General features: G+C 52.4%; 2 protein-coding genes across 4 annotated transcripts; both read left to right on the top strand.

The window, feature by feature from the left end:
- Positions 1–2909: 2909 nt before the first annotated feature.
- Positions 2910–7577, top strand: LOC146430906 (uncharacterized). Of its 2 annotated transcripts, none has more exons than XM_085075025.1 (2): positions 2910–3359; positions 5843–7577. In XM_085075025.1, exons 1-2 carry the CDS (start codon positions 3263–3265, stop codon positions 7024–7026), a joined length of 1281 nt encoding a protein of 426 aa, XP_084931151.1. In that variant the 5' UTR covers positions 2910–3262; the 3' UTR covers positions 7027–7577. The 2 variants fall into 2 exon arrangements, with proteins under 2 accessions (XP_084931151.1, XP_084931150.1); XM_085075024.1 differs by having other exon boundaries at positions 5825–7577.
- Positions 7578–7761: 184 nt separating this feature from the next.
- Positions 7762–16805, top strand: HMOX2 (heme oxygenase 2). Of its 2 annotated transcripts, none has more exons than XM_085075026.1 (6): positions 7762–7919; positions 12478–12583; positions 13992–14109; positions 14390–14881; positions 15832–15952; positions 16032–16805. In XM_085075026.1, the coding sequence occupies exons 2-6, from the start codon at positions 12501–12503 to the stop codon at positions 16154–16156; spliced, it is 939 nt and encodes a 312-aa protein (XP_084931152.1). In that variant the 5' UTR covers positions 7762–7919; positions 12478–12500; the 3' UTR covers positions 16157–16805. The 2 variants fall into 2 exon arrangements, with proteins under 2 accessions (XP_084931152.1, XP_084931153.1); XM_085075027.1 differs by lacking the exon at positions 7762–7919 and adding an exon at positions 8001–8451.
- Positions 16806–17099: the final 294 nt, after the last annotated feature.

Below are 17099 nucleotides of genomic sequence, written 5' to 3'. Positions count from 1 at the left end.
CAGAATTGCAGAATCATTTGTGGTGGAAGAGCTCTCTGAGATCATTGCGTCCAACCTGATATCATATCCCTTCCATGGTAACCATACCAGAGCTCTGAGTTCCACACTTAAGCTTTGTTTGAGCAGCTCCTGCCACAGGCAATCCACCCCCCAGCTGGGCAGCTCATTCCAACATCTGATCACTCTTTATGGGAATAAAGTATTCCTAATGTCCAACCCAAACCTCCCCTGATTCTGCACTGCAAAATGCTCCACCCTTCACATTCGTGGATTCAATGCACTCTGTCAGCAGTTGCTTTTTACACCATTGTGTCTTCCATCTTCAGTTCTACAGCACAGTTTGTCCTGCTGTTTTTTAAGGCAGGGATGTTTTGTGAATGCATACAAGGCCTTTGTTTTGAACTTGGTTCACTTTGCTATTTGTACTAAAATTCCTACATCTGTGTTTCTGAAACACCTGCAGAACAGGGCCCCTGGTGGGATTATTGTGTCCAACCTGTTACCCATCACCACCATGGCAGTCAGAATGACCATAGTGTCCCACAGGCTGGGAGAGGGTCTTTGTCACTGAGTGCCACATCCAGTCTGTCCTAAAATACCTCCTACACTGGGGACTCCTCCACCCCGCTGGGTAGCCCATTCCCATATCTGATCACCCTTTCTGGGTAGAAATTCTTTCTAGTGTCCAGTCTAAACCTCCAGTGGCACAAGTATCAAGGGTCTGTGGCATACAGTCCAGCTGGCCTTGGCTGGTTGGGATGCTGGGGAAGGGAAATTGCACTTTTCCTCTGCCGCCTTTCTCACCAAGAGCTCCAAGCAATGAGTGTTTTGAGAAGCACAGGGCTCGCCTTAACTGGCCTTCCATTTGAAGCTGTTCCCTCAGTGTACCTATATTTCTCTCAAGTACATACCTCACGTGGAAAAGCTTCAGTCCTACTTACCAGTCTTATTATGGGAATATAAATATCCCTTCCCAGTACTTTTGTTCTGGTTTTAGGTAAGACTTATATCCACAATCAAAGATTTTGTGATCTATTATTACATCTTTACCTTCACTGAATGCAGCATCCCAGTTCAGTAGGTATAAATTAAATCATTCAAATCACATTGTGTCTTAAAACACTTTACTGTGTTAGGAAAAAAAGTTGAATTTTAATGCCACATATTTGCTGTCAGGGTTTGGAGCTGACTACTTTGTAGATGCTTGCCTTGATGCCTCCTTATTGCTGAAGTTGGCAGAATGTAATTCTAAAAGTTTGCTTAGATTATGAGAAAAGGATTTAAAATCTTTTGAAGCCTTCAAGACCACAAGGACACGTCTGAAAAACACTGCAAATTATCTGAATCCTATCTCATTCTCCTGCTTCATTAATCCCTGAGCAAAGCAGGCCTGCCTGAGTTAATACTGATGTTGCCATCTGCTAGTGCTAATGCATTGCCAAACAATTCAATTTGTAGATATTTCCCTAGTTTTTACCTTCCTAATGCATTCTCCTTAGTCTTGGAAGATACACTGTCATAATTTTTTATTTCCAGCTGTATAGTAAGTTACCAAAACTAGTTTTATACTTCTGTTGCTTTTAACACTTTCAATGCTGCCAAAAAAAACCCAACTAAAGTATTGGTTTTTTTCAATTAAAGGAGTGTTATTGTCGTTGCACAACGATTCTGTCTTATGTGAGCACCATGTGAGTTTCTAAATTCACTGTGACAATCAAATGAGCAGTGCGATTGATTTGGGATACTCCATAATGGTTTGTGTATTGTCACACTTCCTGACTGAAAAATGAAACAGATTAAATGGGTTTAGTCTGAAAGGCTGTGCTGCAGATGCCTATGAAATAATTCTGCACGTGAGAAGAGAGCTACTTTTTACACAGGCATTGTGTACAGTCATCCTGTTCAATGGCATTTTATGAGTGGCTATGATTCCTCCCCATGGTCAAGACACTTGGAGGGCTCAGTCAAATTGAAAAAATAATGAGAATGCTGTAAAGCCCGGAGTGGTGACTGCAGTGCCTTTCCCTTGTACTGGGCCAACAGATCCACACTTACAGTGCCAGTGTTTAGATATGGGAGAGATAAATCCGAGAGCCATCTTTCCTGCAGTCCTTCAAGGGGACTGGAGCTGCCTGGAGAGTGCACTTCCAGTGTGCTGGCTTGCTTTCCATATCATCCCAGTATAAAATTTCTTCTGGAGTCATTGCCTATCAGCTGTCTAATGGAACACAGAGTGCCTGGGAGAAGTGATGAAGCCCTTGGCAGAGCCATCCCTGTGATTACCCAGGGAAGATGTGGACTCCAAATCACTGCAGATGTTCAAGGCCAGGTTGGATGGGGCTTGGAGCAACCTGGGATAGTCCAAAGTGTTCCTGCCCATGGCAGGTGGTGGAATGGGATGGGTTTTAAGGTCTCTTCCAACCCAAACCATGTGTGATTGCTAAGAATTGAAACTCATGCCCAAAATCAGCGCAATCCCACTGCTTCCTTCCCAACATTTTCGAGACCTGGGTTGCTCCAGCCCCTGACAGTGCCCAGGTTGGGCACCCATCTCCTGAAAGGACATGGAGCCCAGGTACAGATTTCTAGAGCTCTACTCTGGTATCCTCAGGACATTTTCTTCTCCTCAGAAAGCGCTGGCTGCCATCATGTCTTGTTCGCTGAGCCTCTGCACCGAAGGCATTCCCTTCCCGCCCGAAGCCCTGCTAAGGTCTCTTAGGGAAACCTTCCGGCGGCCGTGGCGGCTCGCCCAGCACACGGGGGGAAGGCTCCGGACGGAGCAGGCAGCAGATGACAGGTACCGAGCCCTCAGGTGAGCCTGCTCCGCCGGCGCCGCAGCTCGGCCGCCATCTCGGGGCGCCCACAGCCCTGAGGCATACCGCCATTGGCCACCATTGGCCGTCACGTGACCGCGCCTCACGGCCGCGGAGCCAGCGAGGGAGCCGAGCGCGGCTGAGGGGCTGGGCTGGGAGCCGGCTGGGCGGGAGCGGGGACACCGGAGGGCTGGGGCGGGACCGCCGGTGAGGCTGGGCAGGGACCCAGCGGGGCTGGGAACCCCGGCAGGCCCCGCCGCCGCCCTCACCTGGGCAGCGCCGCATTGCCCCCCGGCTCCCCTTAGCCCCACGGCTGCCCCGGGTCCGCAGCGGTTCAGGGGGCTCGGTGCGCCCCCGCAGAGCCACCCCTGGGCGATCGGGTAGAGCCCGGCCCGTCTGACCCGCCCCGCGTTTCCCTCCCGGAGCCAGTCTCCTGAAAGGAGCTGGAGATGATCTCCCACACGGATCGGAAAGAGGAACTGTGGTTCTCCCACCTCCGCGCCTACAGAGGGAAGAGCGAGGCAGTGCTGAGCAGCGCTTGTGCAGGTAAGGAGATGGTACAATCGTTAAGGTTGGGAAAAGCTCGCTATGATCATGGAGTCTGACCATTAACCCAGCACTGTCCAGTCATCTGTGAACCCGTCGGTGAGAAAAACTACTCCAGGATTCCCAGACTCTACCAGAACGATAGGATTTGTGATACCAGGATGGACCACGGTCCTCCCAGGGGTCCCTGGCAGCAGCCAGAGAAGGCAGACAGGCCAGTGGTGTGTTCCTGGATGCATTCCCAGACCCTGGCATTCTGACTCCAGAAACTCCTGAACTAGGCATGCAATTTCTGAGTATCTCACAGCTCTCTGTGTACTTTCTGGCTGTCTGAAGTTGTGCATGTTTTAGTATCCGTGACAGCTTGCAGCCAGTAGTTCTACAGCATATTCAGCTGCTTTGTGAGTTGCTGCCTTCTTTAGTTTGCTTTGAAGCTGCCTTCTAGTAGCTTACTTCATGTCAGTTGTTCTTAATTCAGAGCAGATAGTGCAGGAGGGATCCCCACCCACCCCACGGGCCGCTTGTGGTTTTATAGTCTTTTGCAATACCCCTACCAGCTGTGCCTTTATCTCCAATGCAGAAGCTGTTCTGTGCCTTTTATTATTCATGTCATGCTCTGTTGTCTCCCTCAGCTCTATTGGAATTTCTCTGAAATGGAGGATCCATCCCTGCCTTGCACACAGTCAGGGTGTGGGGTTTGAGCTGCAAGGGCAGAATTACATTCTCTTTATTCTTTGTTTTTCCCTAATAATCATTAACATTTCATTAGCTGTTTTGTCTGCCTGGGAGCTGCAGTTTTTCATCTATCTGCTCTAAATCCAAGGGGCTATTCCAGGATGCTATCAAGAACATCCTATGCCCATCCTAGTATAGAGGCTGTTCCCCTCTGCAGTTCTTTGTTTACCTGCAGTGAATATCCCCTGTCATTACTCTGTCACCTGGTGACCCCTATTGACCTGGTTGGTCAATATTTTAATGCACTGACACAGTTTATAGTCAGCCTTTGTGTCTGAATAACACAGAATTATCAGTATCTCCCCTTTCCCTTCCTTCCCACCTCATGAGGGTCACTCATCCCACAGCAGCTGAGTTTCCTTACCAGTTTTGGTGAAGGATCAATGTCTTTGGGAATGCCTTTGGACTCCATATCTCTCTTTTGGTAAAATCAGTGACATCTCTGAAAAACTCCATGTGGATTCTCTTGAGAAACAGACATCCAAGGGTACATTTAAGGTGACACTTAGGTTTTCTCCCAGTGTCTACACTTACTCTTAGAGCTTGACTGGGAGCTTAGCCCTCGTAGTCTTGGGCATATCAGAGGCCTGAGCATCAGCCCAAATTGGCATGGGCTGAGGAAGAACTACTCTCTTCTGTTTCTCTTGCTTTTTTTTTTTTTGCCATTTCAGGGTTTTTTGCCATTATGCTTCCAGTATGAATTCTTGAGCATTGTGAACTTAGTCTCCTTTCACTAAAAAAAACTCCAGTGAGGTCATGTCATTGTGATTTTGATCAAACTCCTTACAGAGAACAGCAACAGAACAACTTCCCAAGCTCTACTGTGTGCTCAGTAAGTCTGACCCACAGGGCAAGGGCTTCATGCTGGGCTGCCAGAAATGTCATTATCCTGTCTCTAGATATCCACTTTCTCTTTTCCTCCAGATTGCACCTGGATGAAGTAGCTGCAGACAGATAGCTATCAAAGTTCCAGTTTTTGTTCCTCTCTTGGAACAATTTTAAGGAAAACTATATAAGGTAGTGTCAATGTTACACCAAGCTATTGTAAAAGGCATCTCAAGGAGTTCACTGCAAAATAACATTGTGATGTTTTCTTACACTGGCCAGAAAGAGGAAGATCAAATATGTACTTAGATCATCTGGGCTGTAGTTCTGGACTCTCCTTCCTTTCTTAGTTCTGCAGTGACTCTCCTGCTCCAAGACAGCACTTCCTCATCCCAGCCCTGCATCCTATCCCATACATTCATGGGAGCATAAAGTTACCTTTCTTCTGCTCCAAGACTGGCATAAGCCAGGCTCCAGGTGTCTCCATATTTCGTCCCTTAGGGACACTATCTCCTTTGGGAGTGTCTCTCTCTCTGCAGCACCAGCAGCACAAGACCAGGGATGTTGCATCTGTTCTGCTGAGTAGGACAGTTCTTTGTGGCACTTCCATGACTCCCAGTTCAGCTTTTAATAACTTTGCAGATATCCTAGAAAAGCAGCCTTCTTTCCCATTCAAGCACTGAACTTTTACCTCTAATATGCCAATAATTTCAGTGGATTCAGGTTATGTCAGAGCACACAGTGCTGTTTCCAGGGTTTGATCCTGTTCATATACTGAGAAATGCACTGTGCAGTTTGGAGGGAAGTATCAGAACTTTCTGTAAGAGCCAATCTGGTGAATTTTTAGAATTTGATCCCTTTTGATTTCCCCTGTCTAAAGTTTCCTGTCTGTCACTTCTCTCCAGATTCTCATTTTATTGCAGCTGAAGATGGGATTGTGAGCAAAAAAGAGAAGAATGCCCACCAAGGTATCCCTGGGCCAGCAGAGCCTGAGGATTTACTCTCAGGACTCTGCAAGGAGAATAATTCCCATAGTCCTGCACAGGACCCAGTCCCACATGGGTCAGAGTGGGATCAGAGACCTTTGGGGAAGAGGCAAAGCCAAGTGATGCTGCATGGGAAAAGTTTCAGAAAGCTGCCAGATGTTACCCAGCAGAGAAATCCATCTGTGGGGAGACTGATGATATGTGGGGACTGCGGGAAGAGCTTCCGGGTGAGCTCCAACCTCGTCCAGCATCGGAGAATCCACACTGGAGAGAAGCCCTTCTCCTGCTCCGAGTGTGGGGAGCATTTCCGGCAGCGGTCCCATCTCATCCAGCACCAGAGGATCCACACGGGAGAGAGGCCCTACGAGTGCTCCGAGTGCGGGAAGAGCTTCAGCATGAGCTCGAAGCTGCTGCGGCACCAGGTGACCCACACCGGGGAGAAGCCCTTCAGGTGTGCTGAGTGCGGGAAGAGGTTCTCCGGGAACTCGCAGCTGGTGCAGCACCGGCGGGTGCACACCGGGGAGAAGCCCTACACATGCAGCAGCTGCGGGAGGAGCTTCAGCGTGAGCTCGGCCCTGGCGCGGCACCGGCGTGTCCACACTGGCGAGAAGCCCTACGGCTGCACCGATTGCGGGAAGAGCTTCAGCCAGAGCTCTGAGCTCATGAAGCACCAGCGGGTGCACACCGGGGAGAAGCCGTACAAGTGCTCCGAGTGCGGGAAGAGCTTCACTGTGAGCTCAGCCCTCATCCAGCACAGGCGGTTCCACACAGGCGAGCGCCCCTACAGGTGCTCCGAATGCGGAAAGAGCTTCACGGTGAGCTCGCACCTCATCCAGCACCGCCGCTTCCACACCGGTGAGCGCCCCTTCGAGTGCACGGAGTGCGGGAAGAGCTTCCTGTGGAGGTCAGCGCTGCTGCGGCACTGGCGGGTGCACAGTGGGGAGCGGCCGTACGCCTGTGCCGACTGCGGGGACAGCTTCAGGCAGAGCGCTCACCTCACCCAGCACCGCCGCACCCACACCGGGGAGCGGCCCTACGCCTGTGCCGACTGCGGGAGGGGCTTCGCCGTGAGCTCCGCGCTCCTGCGGCACCGGCATGTGCACAGGGCGGGGGAGCCCTAGGGACTGATCCCCGTCATCCCGCTGCCTCCGTTCGCTCCATTGACTGCCCTGGTCGTGGAGTGCGAAGGCAGTTTCTTTTGGAATGAGTCCTAAAGAAAAGAGGTGCAAATAAGGGGTAGTCAGTGCGAGGAGCTGGAGGTCTGGAGAGTGGACATAACACGGAAAAAGGGAAAGCTCTTGGGAGAGAAAGGAAGTGCTTTGAAAGGTCTGGAATGTGCTTGGTGTACTTCAGAGGAAGGTAAATGACTCTGTGCCCACATGTGGACAATTAATAGAGCGAATCACACACCATCGTAGAGCCCGCAGCCTTCGGTCAAGAAAAGCTCCTGATGTCTGTACTCAGAGGTGCTGAGCTCCCTCCCTCCCTCAGCCCACGGGCTGGGGCCGCAGCACAAAGAAGCGCAAGTCCTGGTGCCCTCGGCTCCCCACACTGACTGTCCCGTGCGTTTCCGCGGTCCTGCAGGGGCTGTGGGGCGAGAGCTGCGCTGGGTGCTGTTTCTGCAGCCGCCAATAAAGCCGCCGGTGCCGCAGCGCTGCCGCCATGTTTCTTTCTCGGCCCTCGCTTCCGGCTGCGGCGTCGTTTGCGCATGCGCGGGTTTGTGCTTCCTGTCTCCCGTGGGCGTGGGGCCTGCGCGGCTAGGTGAGCGCGGGGGGCGGGGCCAGGGCCCCCACGTGATGCCCCGGCCGGCTCCACCAATCGCAGCTTCGGCGCGTGCGCGATCTCGCGGTCGGCCGCCCCCGGGCGGGGGGGAGGTCCTCGCGTGGCTCTCACCAATCACCGGCGCGTGCCGTGCGCAGCTCCTGATTGGCCGCGCGCTGACCCCTCGTCGATAAATCCAGGGCGGCCGAGCGGGTCTTTGTCTCCCGCCGGGGCTGAGGGTGGCGGCTGAGGGGTGAGTGCGCGGCGCGTCCCCATGGCAACGCGGCCTCCCCCATCCCGCGGGCCTCCCGCTGTGGGGCTCTGCCCGCTCCCGAGGGCGGGTGGGCCCGGGCCCCCTGCGGCGGGGAGACGCTGGGCCGGGAAACCCGCCCGGACCTCCTCCGAGCCGTGTCTCCGCGCCGGTGCCCGCCGGGGCCCGGGGCTATCGCGGTTGACTTCACCGCCTTGGGCCGGACCGGGTCGCCTGGGCCCATAACGCCCGCCCGCGAGTTGTGGGGGGCCGGGCTCTGGCCACTCGCCGGGCCGGCCGTTGTGAGCCCTCCCTGATCCTGCCATTTGTTCCCACGGGCGAGCGTCTGACCGGCGGCCGGGGGCGTGTGCCAGCACGGGGCCCTCAGAGCCCCGCAGTGACTCTGCACGGCTGCTCACGAGCGACGCCCGGGGCTTCGGGGACAGGGGCCCTGCGCTGGCTACTCCCGGTGGCGACGGGGCCACTTGGCTCGCCTTGGTACCGCTGAGCTCGGAGAAGCACTTGGAGAACGAAGGTCTCTTGCTGTCCCTGCTTTTCCATTATTGGCTGAAGCAAATGTCCTATTCAAGCCTCACCACTTACACACAGCACTGCATTGCACATATCAGCCCTAAGTGCCTGTCACTGGCCCTGCTTGGTGCGTCCCAGGCACAGCTGACAGTGTGCTGGGACAGGTAGGGCAAGCACTGGCTCTCCCCAGAGCAAAGGCTGTTTGGTATATTCATATGTGTCTATCACAATGTGTTCTTTCTCACCCCAGATCCAGCCTTGGCTGACTTACCCCTTGGCTGTTCTCATAGCCAGGGTGAGGAAACGGGTTCTTAATGAGCTGCCTGACGCAAGGGACACAAGGTCTTTGAGCCCACTAGGAACTTACCTTGGTCATTTTATTGAGGTGCTGGGCTGCAGCTCTGGGAGACAGAAGCAGCGTTTGTGTGGGCACTGCTAGAAGTGTCTTGGACTTGAATTACTGCCTCAATTTAGGCTGTGTCCAGGTGAAGTCTTCAACGTACCTAGGACCAGGTAGTATGATAGTGTAGTCTGTGAGGTTCCTTTTCCAGCAGCAACCAGTGCCAAATCCCTCCCCAGATGGAGGAGATGAGAATCTCTCCTGCTGGAATTTCCAGGTAACTTCTGGGATGATTCTTCAAGCCTCTAGACCTGGGATTGTGAGGTTTGTCTCCACTGCAGCGATGCTCAGGTAGGTCCAACCACACTCTGAGCTCTGCATGTGGGGAAATGCTTTGAAGCTGCACGAAAGTTAAACAGCAGATACGAACTCTACTGCCTGGGTGTTAGTAAGTTACTGAACTTCTCCCAGAGCGCCCAAGCAAAACCAGGGTTTCCAGTCCTCCTTCCTTGCAGCAGCAGTGTCTTCTTCCTTCAAAAGGCACAGAATTATTTGGATTAAATGTCTTCGTACCCTGAGAAGAACAGCTGTACATCTGGGGTGTGCAGCTTGGTGAGGAGATGTGTGTAGGGGCAAACTACACACATCTAGATGAGGTAGAGGTGCCTTCTCAGGTATTTTGAACAGAGGTGCCTTCTCAGGTATTTTGAACACTGTCATTGGGAAAGAAATGTTTGGAATGCTGAGGTGTTCTGTACCAAACCTTCTCCCCACTCTCCAGCCCTGCTATCCCAGCCATTGGGTTGATTCCAGGCAGGCTCTGTCCGGGCACTGGGAAGGTATGTGTTTACCCTGAATATCAGCCAGGTTCTGGATGAGCAGAGCTCCCTGCAGCAAATGAAATTACATTCCAGCCTCTGCAGAGGAGGTGGGCAGCTGCCTGAGCCTCTTCCTTGGCGTGTGGGACATGCTCCTTTTCAGAGGAGCAGAGAAACCAGGGCTGTGACCAGACTGGGGTTTGCAGTTGCCAGTTTTTCAGTAAAAGCAACGGTACGTGGTGGTATGAAACGCAATGGCTCTGATGTCCCTTCCTCCCCGTTCTGCAATAACCCAGCGCTGGGAAGGATGGGGTTGGTTTGTACCGACTTGTCTCCTTGGGGAGGAGCCTGTGCTAGAGACTGTATCGGGAAAAATCTGAGCTTCCACATTTTCCTGCACATATTCTGCCCTTGCCTGGGGCTACAGGGACTGGTGTTACCACTGCCCTGCCCATTGCCATGGAGAGGAGCTGTCAGACTGAGCTCTGCAAAACACGCTGGGGGAGATACAAGTCTGAGAGTGCACCAAAGGCCCTTAGTGACTTCTTGCATGCTAACCCCTGCTCGCAGCAGCAGACGGTGCTCCTGGGACAGTCAGTCACCATTCCCATTGGTTGTGCTTCTACAGCACTACTAACAGGGTTGGGTAAAGGTTTCTGAGACTCCACCACGTCCCCCTGTGTGACGTGGAGAGCCAAGTTCATGTGTGAACACGGGTGTGCTCAGGGTGTGGGAGTGGAGGCTCTGATGAGTGAGTAGATGTGATGATCTCAGGGCCATCTCTGTGTGGCCATTGGGAGCCTTGAGCTGTTGCTGCTAACCACTGATTTCTAAGGCCTGACCTGGTATGTTTCTTTGGATTGGATTTGATGTGAGCCTTCAGGCCTCTCCCAAGGGATGAGTGCTGCTCAAGTGTTCTGTAACTCTGCTCTCAGGTGCTACTTTGTACCAGTGGCTGTTACAGGCATGTGCAGACAGCACACCTCACCTCCAGGACTCCGACTTTCTGGGAGTATAAGATAAATTGGAACTAGTTTGTCTAGTTCCATTTTGGGATCTGCATCTCTTGAGAATGTCCTGGTCTGCTGTGAGCAGAGCAGGCAGGCGGGGTCTCACACAGCTGATGATGTGCACTGGCAGGAGGCAGGTGGGCTCACAACAGGCTCCTGGCCGAGCTCAGATGGATCATTTGTCTTTGTGCTTTGGTTTCCCTTCCCCACACGGGGTTTTTCTCAGTGTCTGAAGCTGTGTGAGGAGTGAAGATGAGTCTCTGAGTTGAGCTGTCTAGTGAGTGATTGCATAGACAACGGAGCACCTGCAGGTGGTTTCTGCACTGACCTTTATTCTGGGGTGGGGAGGCTGCACTGTACCATGTCAAGGGAAGGGTGACGAGGATGTAGGGCTGTCACCCCAAATGACTTCAAGTGACTTCTGTCCCAGCACTGGGCTCCTGGCATCACAAAGTAATGCATTTGGCCAGTCTTCCCCTGAGGAAGGCTCAGTCCCAGGTAACATAAAGACTATGTGATCACAGGGGAAACCTGTAATGAGTCCCCCAGACCAGGTGCTGGGCCTGAGCTGGGGGGCAGCTTGTGCTGCACTTGAGGATGGGGCTCAGCAGCTACTCCTGGCTAGAGTGTGGAGAGCAATGAGGGTGGTTGTGAAACAGGGCTGTAGAAACATGGGGGTGAGGAACTAGAGGGCAATTAATTTCTAACTAATGTGCTTGTGTGAGCTGGGGCCCAGCAGCTGCTGTGCCAGTGCTGGCCCTGTGCAGACCAGCTTGATGCAGCTGCTTGGTGCCTCTCCTCATTCCCAGCTGTGGGCTGAGCAGTGAATCCATGGATGCAGCCCAGCAAGGGGGAGCTGAACTGAAGTGGGGGGAGCATGAGGATGGTTCTCTTGGTGAGTGCTTTCTGAAGAGCCAGCATCAGCTTAGCTCCTTGCTCCTTTGCCAAGGGTGCCTGTAAGGTGGTGTTGCTGCTCTGCACAAAGCTGATTACAGGTCCATTTTATAAATTAGGTGTCTGGATTTCTGTGCTCAGTCAATATAATCCAGGTGTGTCTTGTTCCTGCTTCTGGGTAAGGCTTGTATCCTGTTACATCCAAGGAGATTTTGTTTCCTTTTGCAAAGGAGGAGGGGAAACCCAGCTACTTGCAGAGTTTGAAGTAAACCCTGCCAGGCAGCAGAGGAGGGTGTGAGTGGGAGCAGGAGCTGTCTGCAGCTCACTTGGCTTGGAGAGTGGCCCAGGAAACGCAGAGCAGTGAAATCTGCCCCTGCTTGGGAAGGTCCTCTTCCTCTATTCTGTCACAGGGAATGTTCTTGTTTCCCCTGTGAGCTGCCTGACTTCAGAGCTCAGCTGGCCTAATTCACCACTGCTTTCTTCCAGGGAAGCTCTGGTGTGCAAAAGTAGCTTGTTCTTCCTCCTGGATGAAGGAGAGGGGCTTCCCTTTCCAGTTACTCTGCTCAGAGTTTGACATTGGGGGAAATATTTGGTAGCACCAGGGGAAAGCAGCCTACTCACAGTTTCAGTGCAGATTCCCAGCATGGAGGTCTCATCTTCAGGCAGTAGCCATCTTGAAATGGGAAATGAAATGCAGGCTTCTTGCTGTGTTGTAGGTCTCCTTTGAGGTTAGTGTTGTGTGAACTGGGTGTCAGTGTTGAGGTTCACCTGAGGTAGCTGAACTGAACAAGCAAATCTGCTTCCTTGGAAGTGCCTGATGTGAGGTGGAAGCAACCACAGGCCAGTCCTCACTTCCCTGCCTGGTGGAGCAGCTCAGAGAGTCCCTTGCTGGATTGTTCAACATTTCACACCCATCCCTTTGCTAAGGCAGCTTCCCCTGAAAAACCCTCTCTGATTTTGCTTTTCAGATTGATCTCCAGCAGTGACCACAATGCCATCAGCTGTGGAGAGCCCAGAGGCTGGAGAGGAAGGGGACGTCTTGCGCTATGAGGAAATAGAAGATGACAGTGTCAGGTGAGTCCTGTCCTACACAGGGGCACAGACACAGCCTTGAACAAGGCAGGAGATCTTCCAGGTAAAGGAGTGATCCTTCTCCTCATCTGAAGGAAGTGAGGAACCCCAATAAGTGACTAATCAAATACATGTGCTGTGAAATCTCTGTAGTCAAACTGTACTGGAAGGTTGGGAGGGATGGGAAGGAGTGATCTGGCGGGGCTGACAACACAGTTATTTTTTTAGTCTCTACTATCAAAGTCACATTTCAGAAACACTTCGACTTGTTTATTTGGCAGTTGTGTTTGTGTCTTCCTGGCAAAGAGGAGCCAGTTTTCCATGGGTTGCTGGGCAGGCTCATGTGATAGCAGCTTCTTGTTTTGAAACATGACTCGAGAGGTGAACTCTGCTCTGGTGAGCTCTTGCCTTTGCAGAATACCCATGTCTAGGCAAGGATATTTTCTAGGAGATTACTTTAAAAAACGAATTCACACACATACTCTAAAAGCCAAGGCTTCAGACTTGGAAAATGGGAAGGGTGACTAGGGTGCTTCCTAAAAGACCTAGACAGGCAGGTCAACTTGTTTGACTTGACAAGCTCAGCTTCATGAGAAGTTAATATTTCCTGGCTCTCCTGGCACACTCAGTGGGTCTGGACTGTTCAGAGTCTCCCTTAGAGCTAACACAAATGTGCAACATGTAGCAAACTAGTGATAGAAACCATAAGGTGCACTTCGGCATGATTTGAATGAGTATTGATACTGTACCAGCATCCAGGTAGGTGCAGTGCCTATAGGCTAAAATCATAGATTTTAATGTTTTGGGTCTTTTTTAAAATAAGGCACCTTGTGGAAACTTAGAAAACCAGTGTTATTTAGGAAAAATAAACTTTTTAAGGGTCTTCTTGCACTGTTGTGCCATTCAGTTTCCATCTCCTCTCCAAGAGTTGATACCCAAATTGGAAAGCTGGGGACCTGCCTGTGCATGCATCTGCTCCTATCTGAGCCTTTTTCCTTCTCCAGCAGGAGATACCACCAAGGCCCCTGTGCCCTTTAGCCTGCCCTGATAGTTGCTGTCCATATGCTCAAGGCTTCCTTGTGTAGTGTTGTTGGGTTCACATGAATGAGAAGCAAAAGTCATGGTGCAGGGATCAGAGAGTCCTTGACAGTTGTTTCAGCATCCTTACCAGAGCCCCTGGTAAGCCCCAGCCCTCCTGGAGTGCTGAGTCTGATTGGCACATGGGCTGCTGCCACCCTGCTGCTTCCTCCAGCTGGTGCCAGGTCAACCTGAGAGGTGGCCTAAGGATCCCACCTTGTATATTCTCTAAACTGGGATGGTAGGGCCTGGGGGACTCCTCCAAACACAGCAGGGACAAACTCATTGCTGCGTGTGGCAGTGGGGTGAAAGGAGCTCTCGTGTCTGCCTGCAGCCCCATGGACCTTTCGGAGCTGCTGAAGGAGGGGACGAAGGAATCGCACGACCGTGCAGAGAACACTCAGTTTGTCAAGGACTTCCTGAAGGGGCGGATCAAGAAGGAGCTCTTCAAGGTGAGTGTTGCTCTGCTCCCCATCTCTTTGATGTACCCAGTGACTGATGCAGACTCCAAGGCAGAGCCCTACAGCCCTGGGGGTGTTATGGAGGTAGACAGAGCAGAGCCTTTGCTCCTTCAAGCAGTGCCTGCCCTGCACAGGCTCTCCAGGCTGGTTTTGTGCTGGGTCTGGGGGTTTCCTCTTGCTTACCCCAATTCCATGCAGGGGGGAGCAGTCACAAGGTGAGCTGTGCCCATCCAGTGATCAGCTTCTCACATGAACTGTGCTCTGTCCATAGCTGGCCACTGTGGCCCTGCACTTCACCTACTCTGCTCTGGAAGAGGAGATGGATCGCAACAAGAACAACCCAGTCTTTGCTCCTCTGTATTTCCCTGTGGAGCTTCACCGGAGAGAAGCGTTGGCCAAAGACCTCAAATATTTCTATGGAGAAGACTGGGAGGAAAAGATCCAGTGTTCAGAGGCAACTCAGCAATATGTGGACAGAATCCATCATGTGGGACAACACGAGCCAGAGCTGCTGGTGGCTCATGCTTACACACGCTACATGGGGGACCTCTCAGGTGGCCAGGTGCTGAAGAAGGTAGCCCAGAGGGCCCTGAAGTTGCCCAGTACTGGGGAAGGGATCCAATTCTATGTGTTTGACAACGTTTCCAACGCACAGCAGTTCAAGCAGCTTTACAGAGCAAGAATGAATGCTCTGGAATTGGACAAGAACACTAAGGAAAGGATCGTGGAAGAGGCCAACAAAGCCTTCAGATTTAACATGCAGGTACTAAACAAATTCCTTGAGGACCTCTGTGGGTAGGTGCTGTACTTTTTAAGTCTTTCCCAGGTTAATTCAGTCACACCACTCACCCAGGTGGTGTTTTGGGGCTGAGACCATTACAGCCCTCCTTGAGGGGTTGTGATTCTAGTTTAACTAGCTGTTTCACTAGTTTCTGGGGCTGGTGTCAGGCAAGAATTCCTCCCATACTGCAACATCACAGCCAAGGCCTTTGATTGAAACAAAATTAATATGACTTCAAGATTCTTGTGGGCTGTGTGGCTCTGAAGCAGTGAGGGGAGCAGAGCCAGCCTCAAACAGTTTGAGTGTGTTGCACCACCCTGATGACACTTCATCTCCTGTCTCAGGTCTGACGTGTTGCCCTATGGTCAAAAATGTCTGGAACCTCTTGTTCCTCCCATAGCATTTGTCTCTCATCAAACCTGATTGAGCTGCCACTTGCCCCAGAGGATAAGCACATATTTAGCTACTGGATGGAAGCTTTAATCTGTGTTTGTAGCACGTCAGTGTGATTTAAACTGGCCAGAAACATGGTGGAATGTGGTTGCCTCCTTTGTCAGGATCCTTATGGAATCCGATGGCAGTGGGATGGGCTGCCCAACCTCTGCAGGAGCTGAGATCCTCCAAGGGTCTGCAGCAGGGAGGGGAGAGCCTGTTACCTCATACTCCCACCCACAGCAGGCTGGGAAGTGAGCAGCAGGGTGGTGCTGCCTTGCTCCTGGCTCTGACTGGGTGCTCTTGGGATAGGGCTGTGCCTTCCTGGAGCTGTAATGAGTGCCAGGTGTCACCATAGGTCTGCAGCAAGATGCTCTGTAAGGAATCTGGGGACAGGGAAGCAGGAATGGTGCTTGCCTGTTCTCCAAATGATTCCAGGGGGTCTGGCTGAGTGCTGTCTGGCTCTGCTTGCTTCGCATGCTTGCTGTGACCACTTGCAGGTGTTCGATGAGCTGGACAAGATCGGCAGGTCACTGACAGAAGAAGCCCAAGATGGAGGCTTTCCCGTCCATGATGGAAAAGGAGACATCCGCAAATGCCCCTACTACGCAGACAAACTGGGTAGGTGGTGGCAATGAGAGCTGCCATGGGCACATGGCCTAAGTGTGGCAGAGCTAACAGTGCTTTCTGTGTCCTGCAGGCACGGCAGGCCCTGGCTGCCCCTTCCACGCCGCTGTGGGCCTGGCCAGGCAGCCCCTGGTGCAGCTGGTGCTGGCAGCCTGTGTGGCCGTGGCAGCGGGAGCTGCAGCCTGGTACATCCTGTGACAGGCACAGCATGCAGCTCTGCTTGGGGGCAAGGGGCAAGACATGCCCTGCCCGTTTTCAGACTTTTCCCTTGCTGATGGTGAGTTGGCTGCAGAGAGGGAGTAAGGAAATAAACAGGAATCCTGCGGGACTTTCCAAGCCTCCTTGCATACCACTGTAACACAAAGTCTTTAGCTGACTAGTGCACAGGCCTGGTTGGTACGAGGGGGTGAGGATTCCACTGCAGCACTGCCCTGCCCAGGCTGGGGCAGCTTTTAAGGCTACAGCTGTCCTGTCCTGTCCTGACAAAGGCTTCACATGCTTGGCTTTTCATCTCCATCCCTGAAGCAGTGTCTGGAGGGGGGTTTCCTGCCCTGGGTTGCACCCCCAGAATGTGTCATCAGCCTTTTCAGTGATGAGCCACTTGCTTTCCTACCCTGAGAAGCTGAGGCCATGCCAGGGGGCTGTTAACTCAAAGCAGTGTCCTGTTTGGTGCGATGTCCTGGGGACCAAGCCTGACTCCTGGTGGAGGGAGCTCTCTGGGGCTGGGGGCAGGACCATGGTGGGGTATGGTGGTGACAGATGTGTATTGTGCAACTCTGGGGTTGAGGGTTGTTTGTCGGTTATTTTTCCTGAAGCGTTGACTGGAATAAAAAGTTGCAATGCTGTAGCTGAGGAAAACCAAAAGCATGTCATTGGGAGAATGGGGAGGCTGGGATGGGGGTTAACTGGGAAAAAGTGAGTACACAGTCCCACACAGTTTTACTTGTCTCTGACTCAGGCAATCCCTGAGCAACTTCTGCCCTTGCACCCTAGTGTCTCTGCTGTCTCCCCTGGGGTTTCCATGTAGGGAGGACACAGCCAGGTACTTTCAGGGCCTGGGGCTTTCCCTTTGTTAAAGGGGGTTCCTGGTGGGGTAGGGAAGCTGCTGCTCTTCTCCCATGCTTGGTACCATTGGACCCCC

Source organism: Lichenostomus cassidix, chromosome 14 (assembly GCF_008360975.1).
Source record: "Lichenostomus cassidix isolate B80296 chromosome 14, HeHo_3.0, whole genome shotgun sequence".
In the NCBI taxonomy this organism is placed as follows: domain Eukaryota; kingdom Metazoa; phylum Chordata; class Aves; order Passeriformes; family Meliphagidae; genus Lichenostomus; species Lichenostomus cassidix.
Note: the sequence above shows the minus strand (reverse complement) of the source record. Positions and strands in the feature narration are given on the sequence as shown.

Excerpts from the sequence above, each read along its gene's own strand:
- LOC146430906 (XM_085075024.1), top strand. The coding sequence starts at position 3,263 with ATGATCTCCCACACGGATCGGAAAGAGGAACTGTGGTTCTCCCACCTC. Across the intron at positions 3,360-5,824 it reads GCTGAGCAGCGCTTGTGCAG|ATTCTCATTTTATTGCAGCT; the intron begins GTAAGGAGATGG and ends ACTTCTCTCCAG.
- HMOX2 (XM_085075026.1), top strand. The coding sequence starts at position 12,501 with ATGCCATCAGCTGTGGAGAGCCCAGAGGCTGGAGAGGAAGGGGACGTC. Across the intron at positions 12,584-13,991 it reads ATAGAAGATGACAGTGTCAG|CCCCATGGACCTTTCGGAGC; the intron begins GTGAGTCCTGTC and ends GTCTGCCTGCAG. Across the intron at positions 14,882-15,831 it reads CCTTCAGATTTAACATGCAG|GTGTTCGATGAGCTGGACAA; the intron begins GTACTAAACAAA and ends GACCACTTGCAG.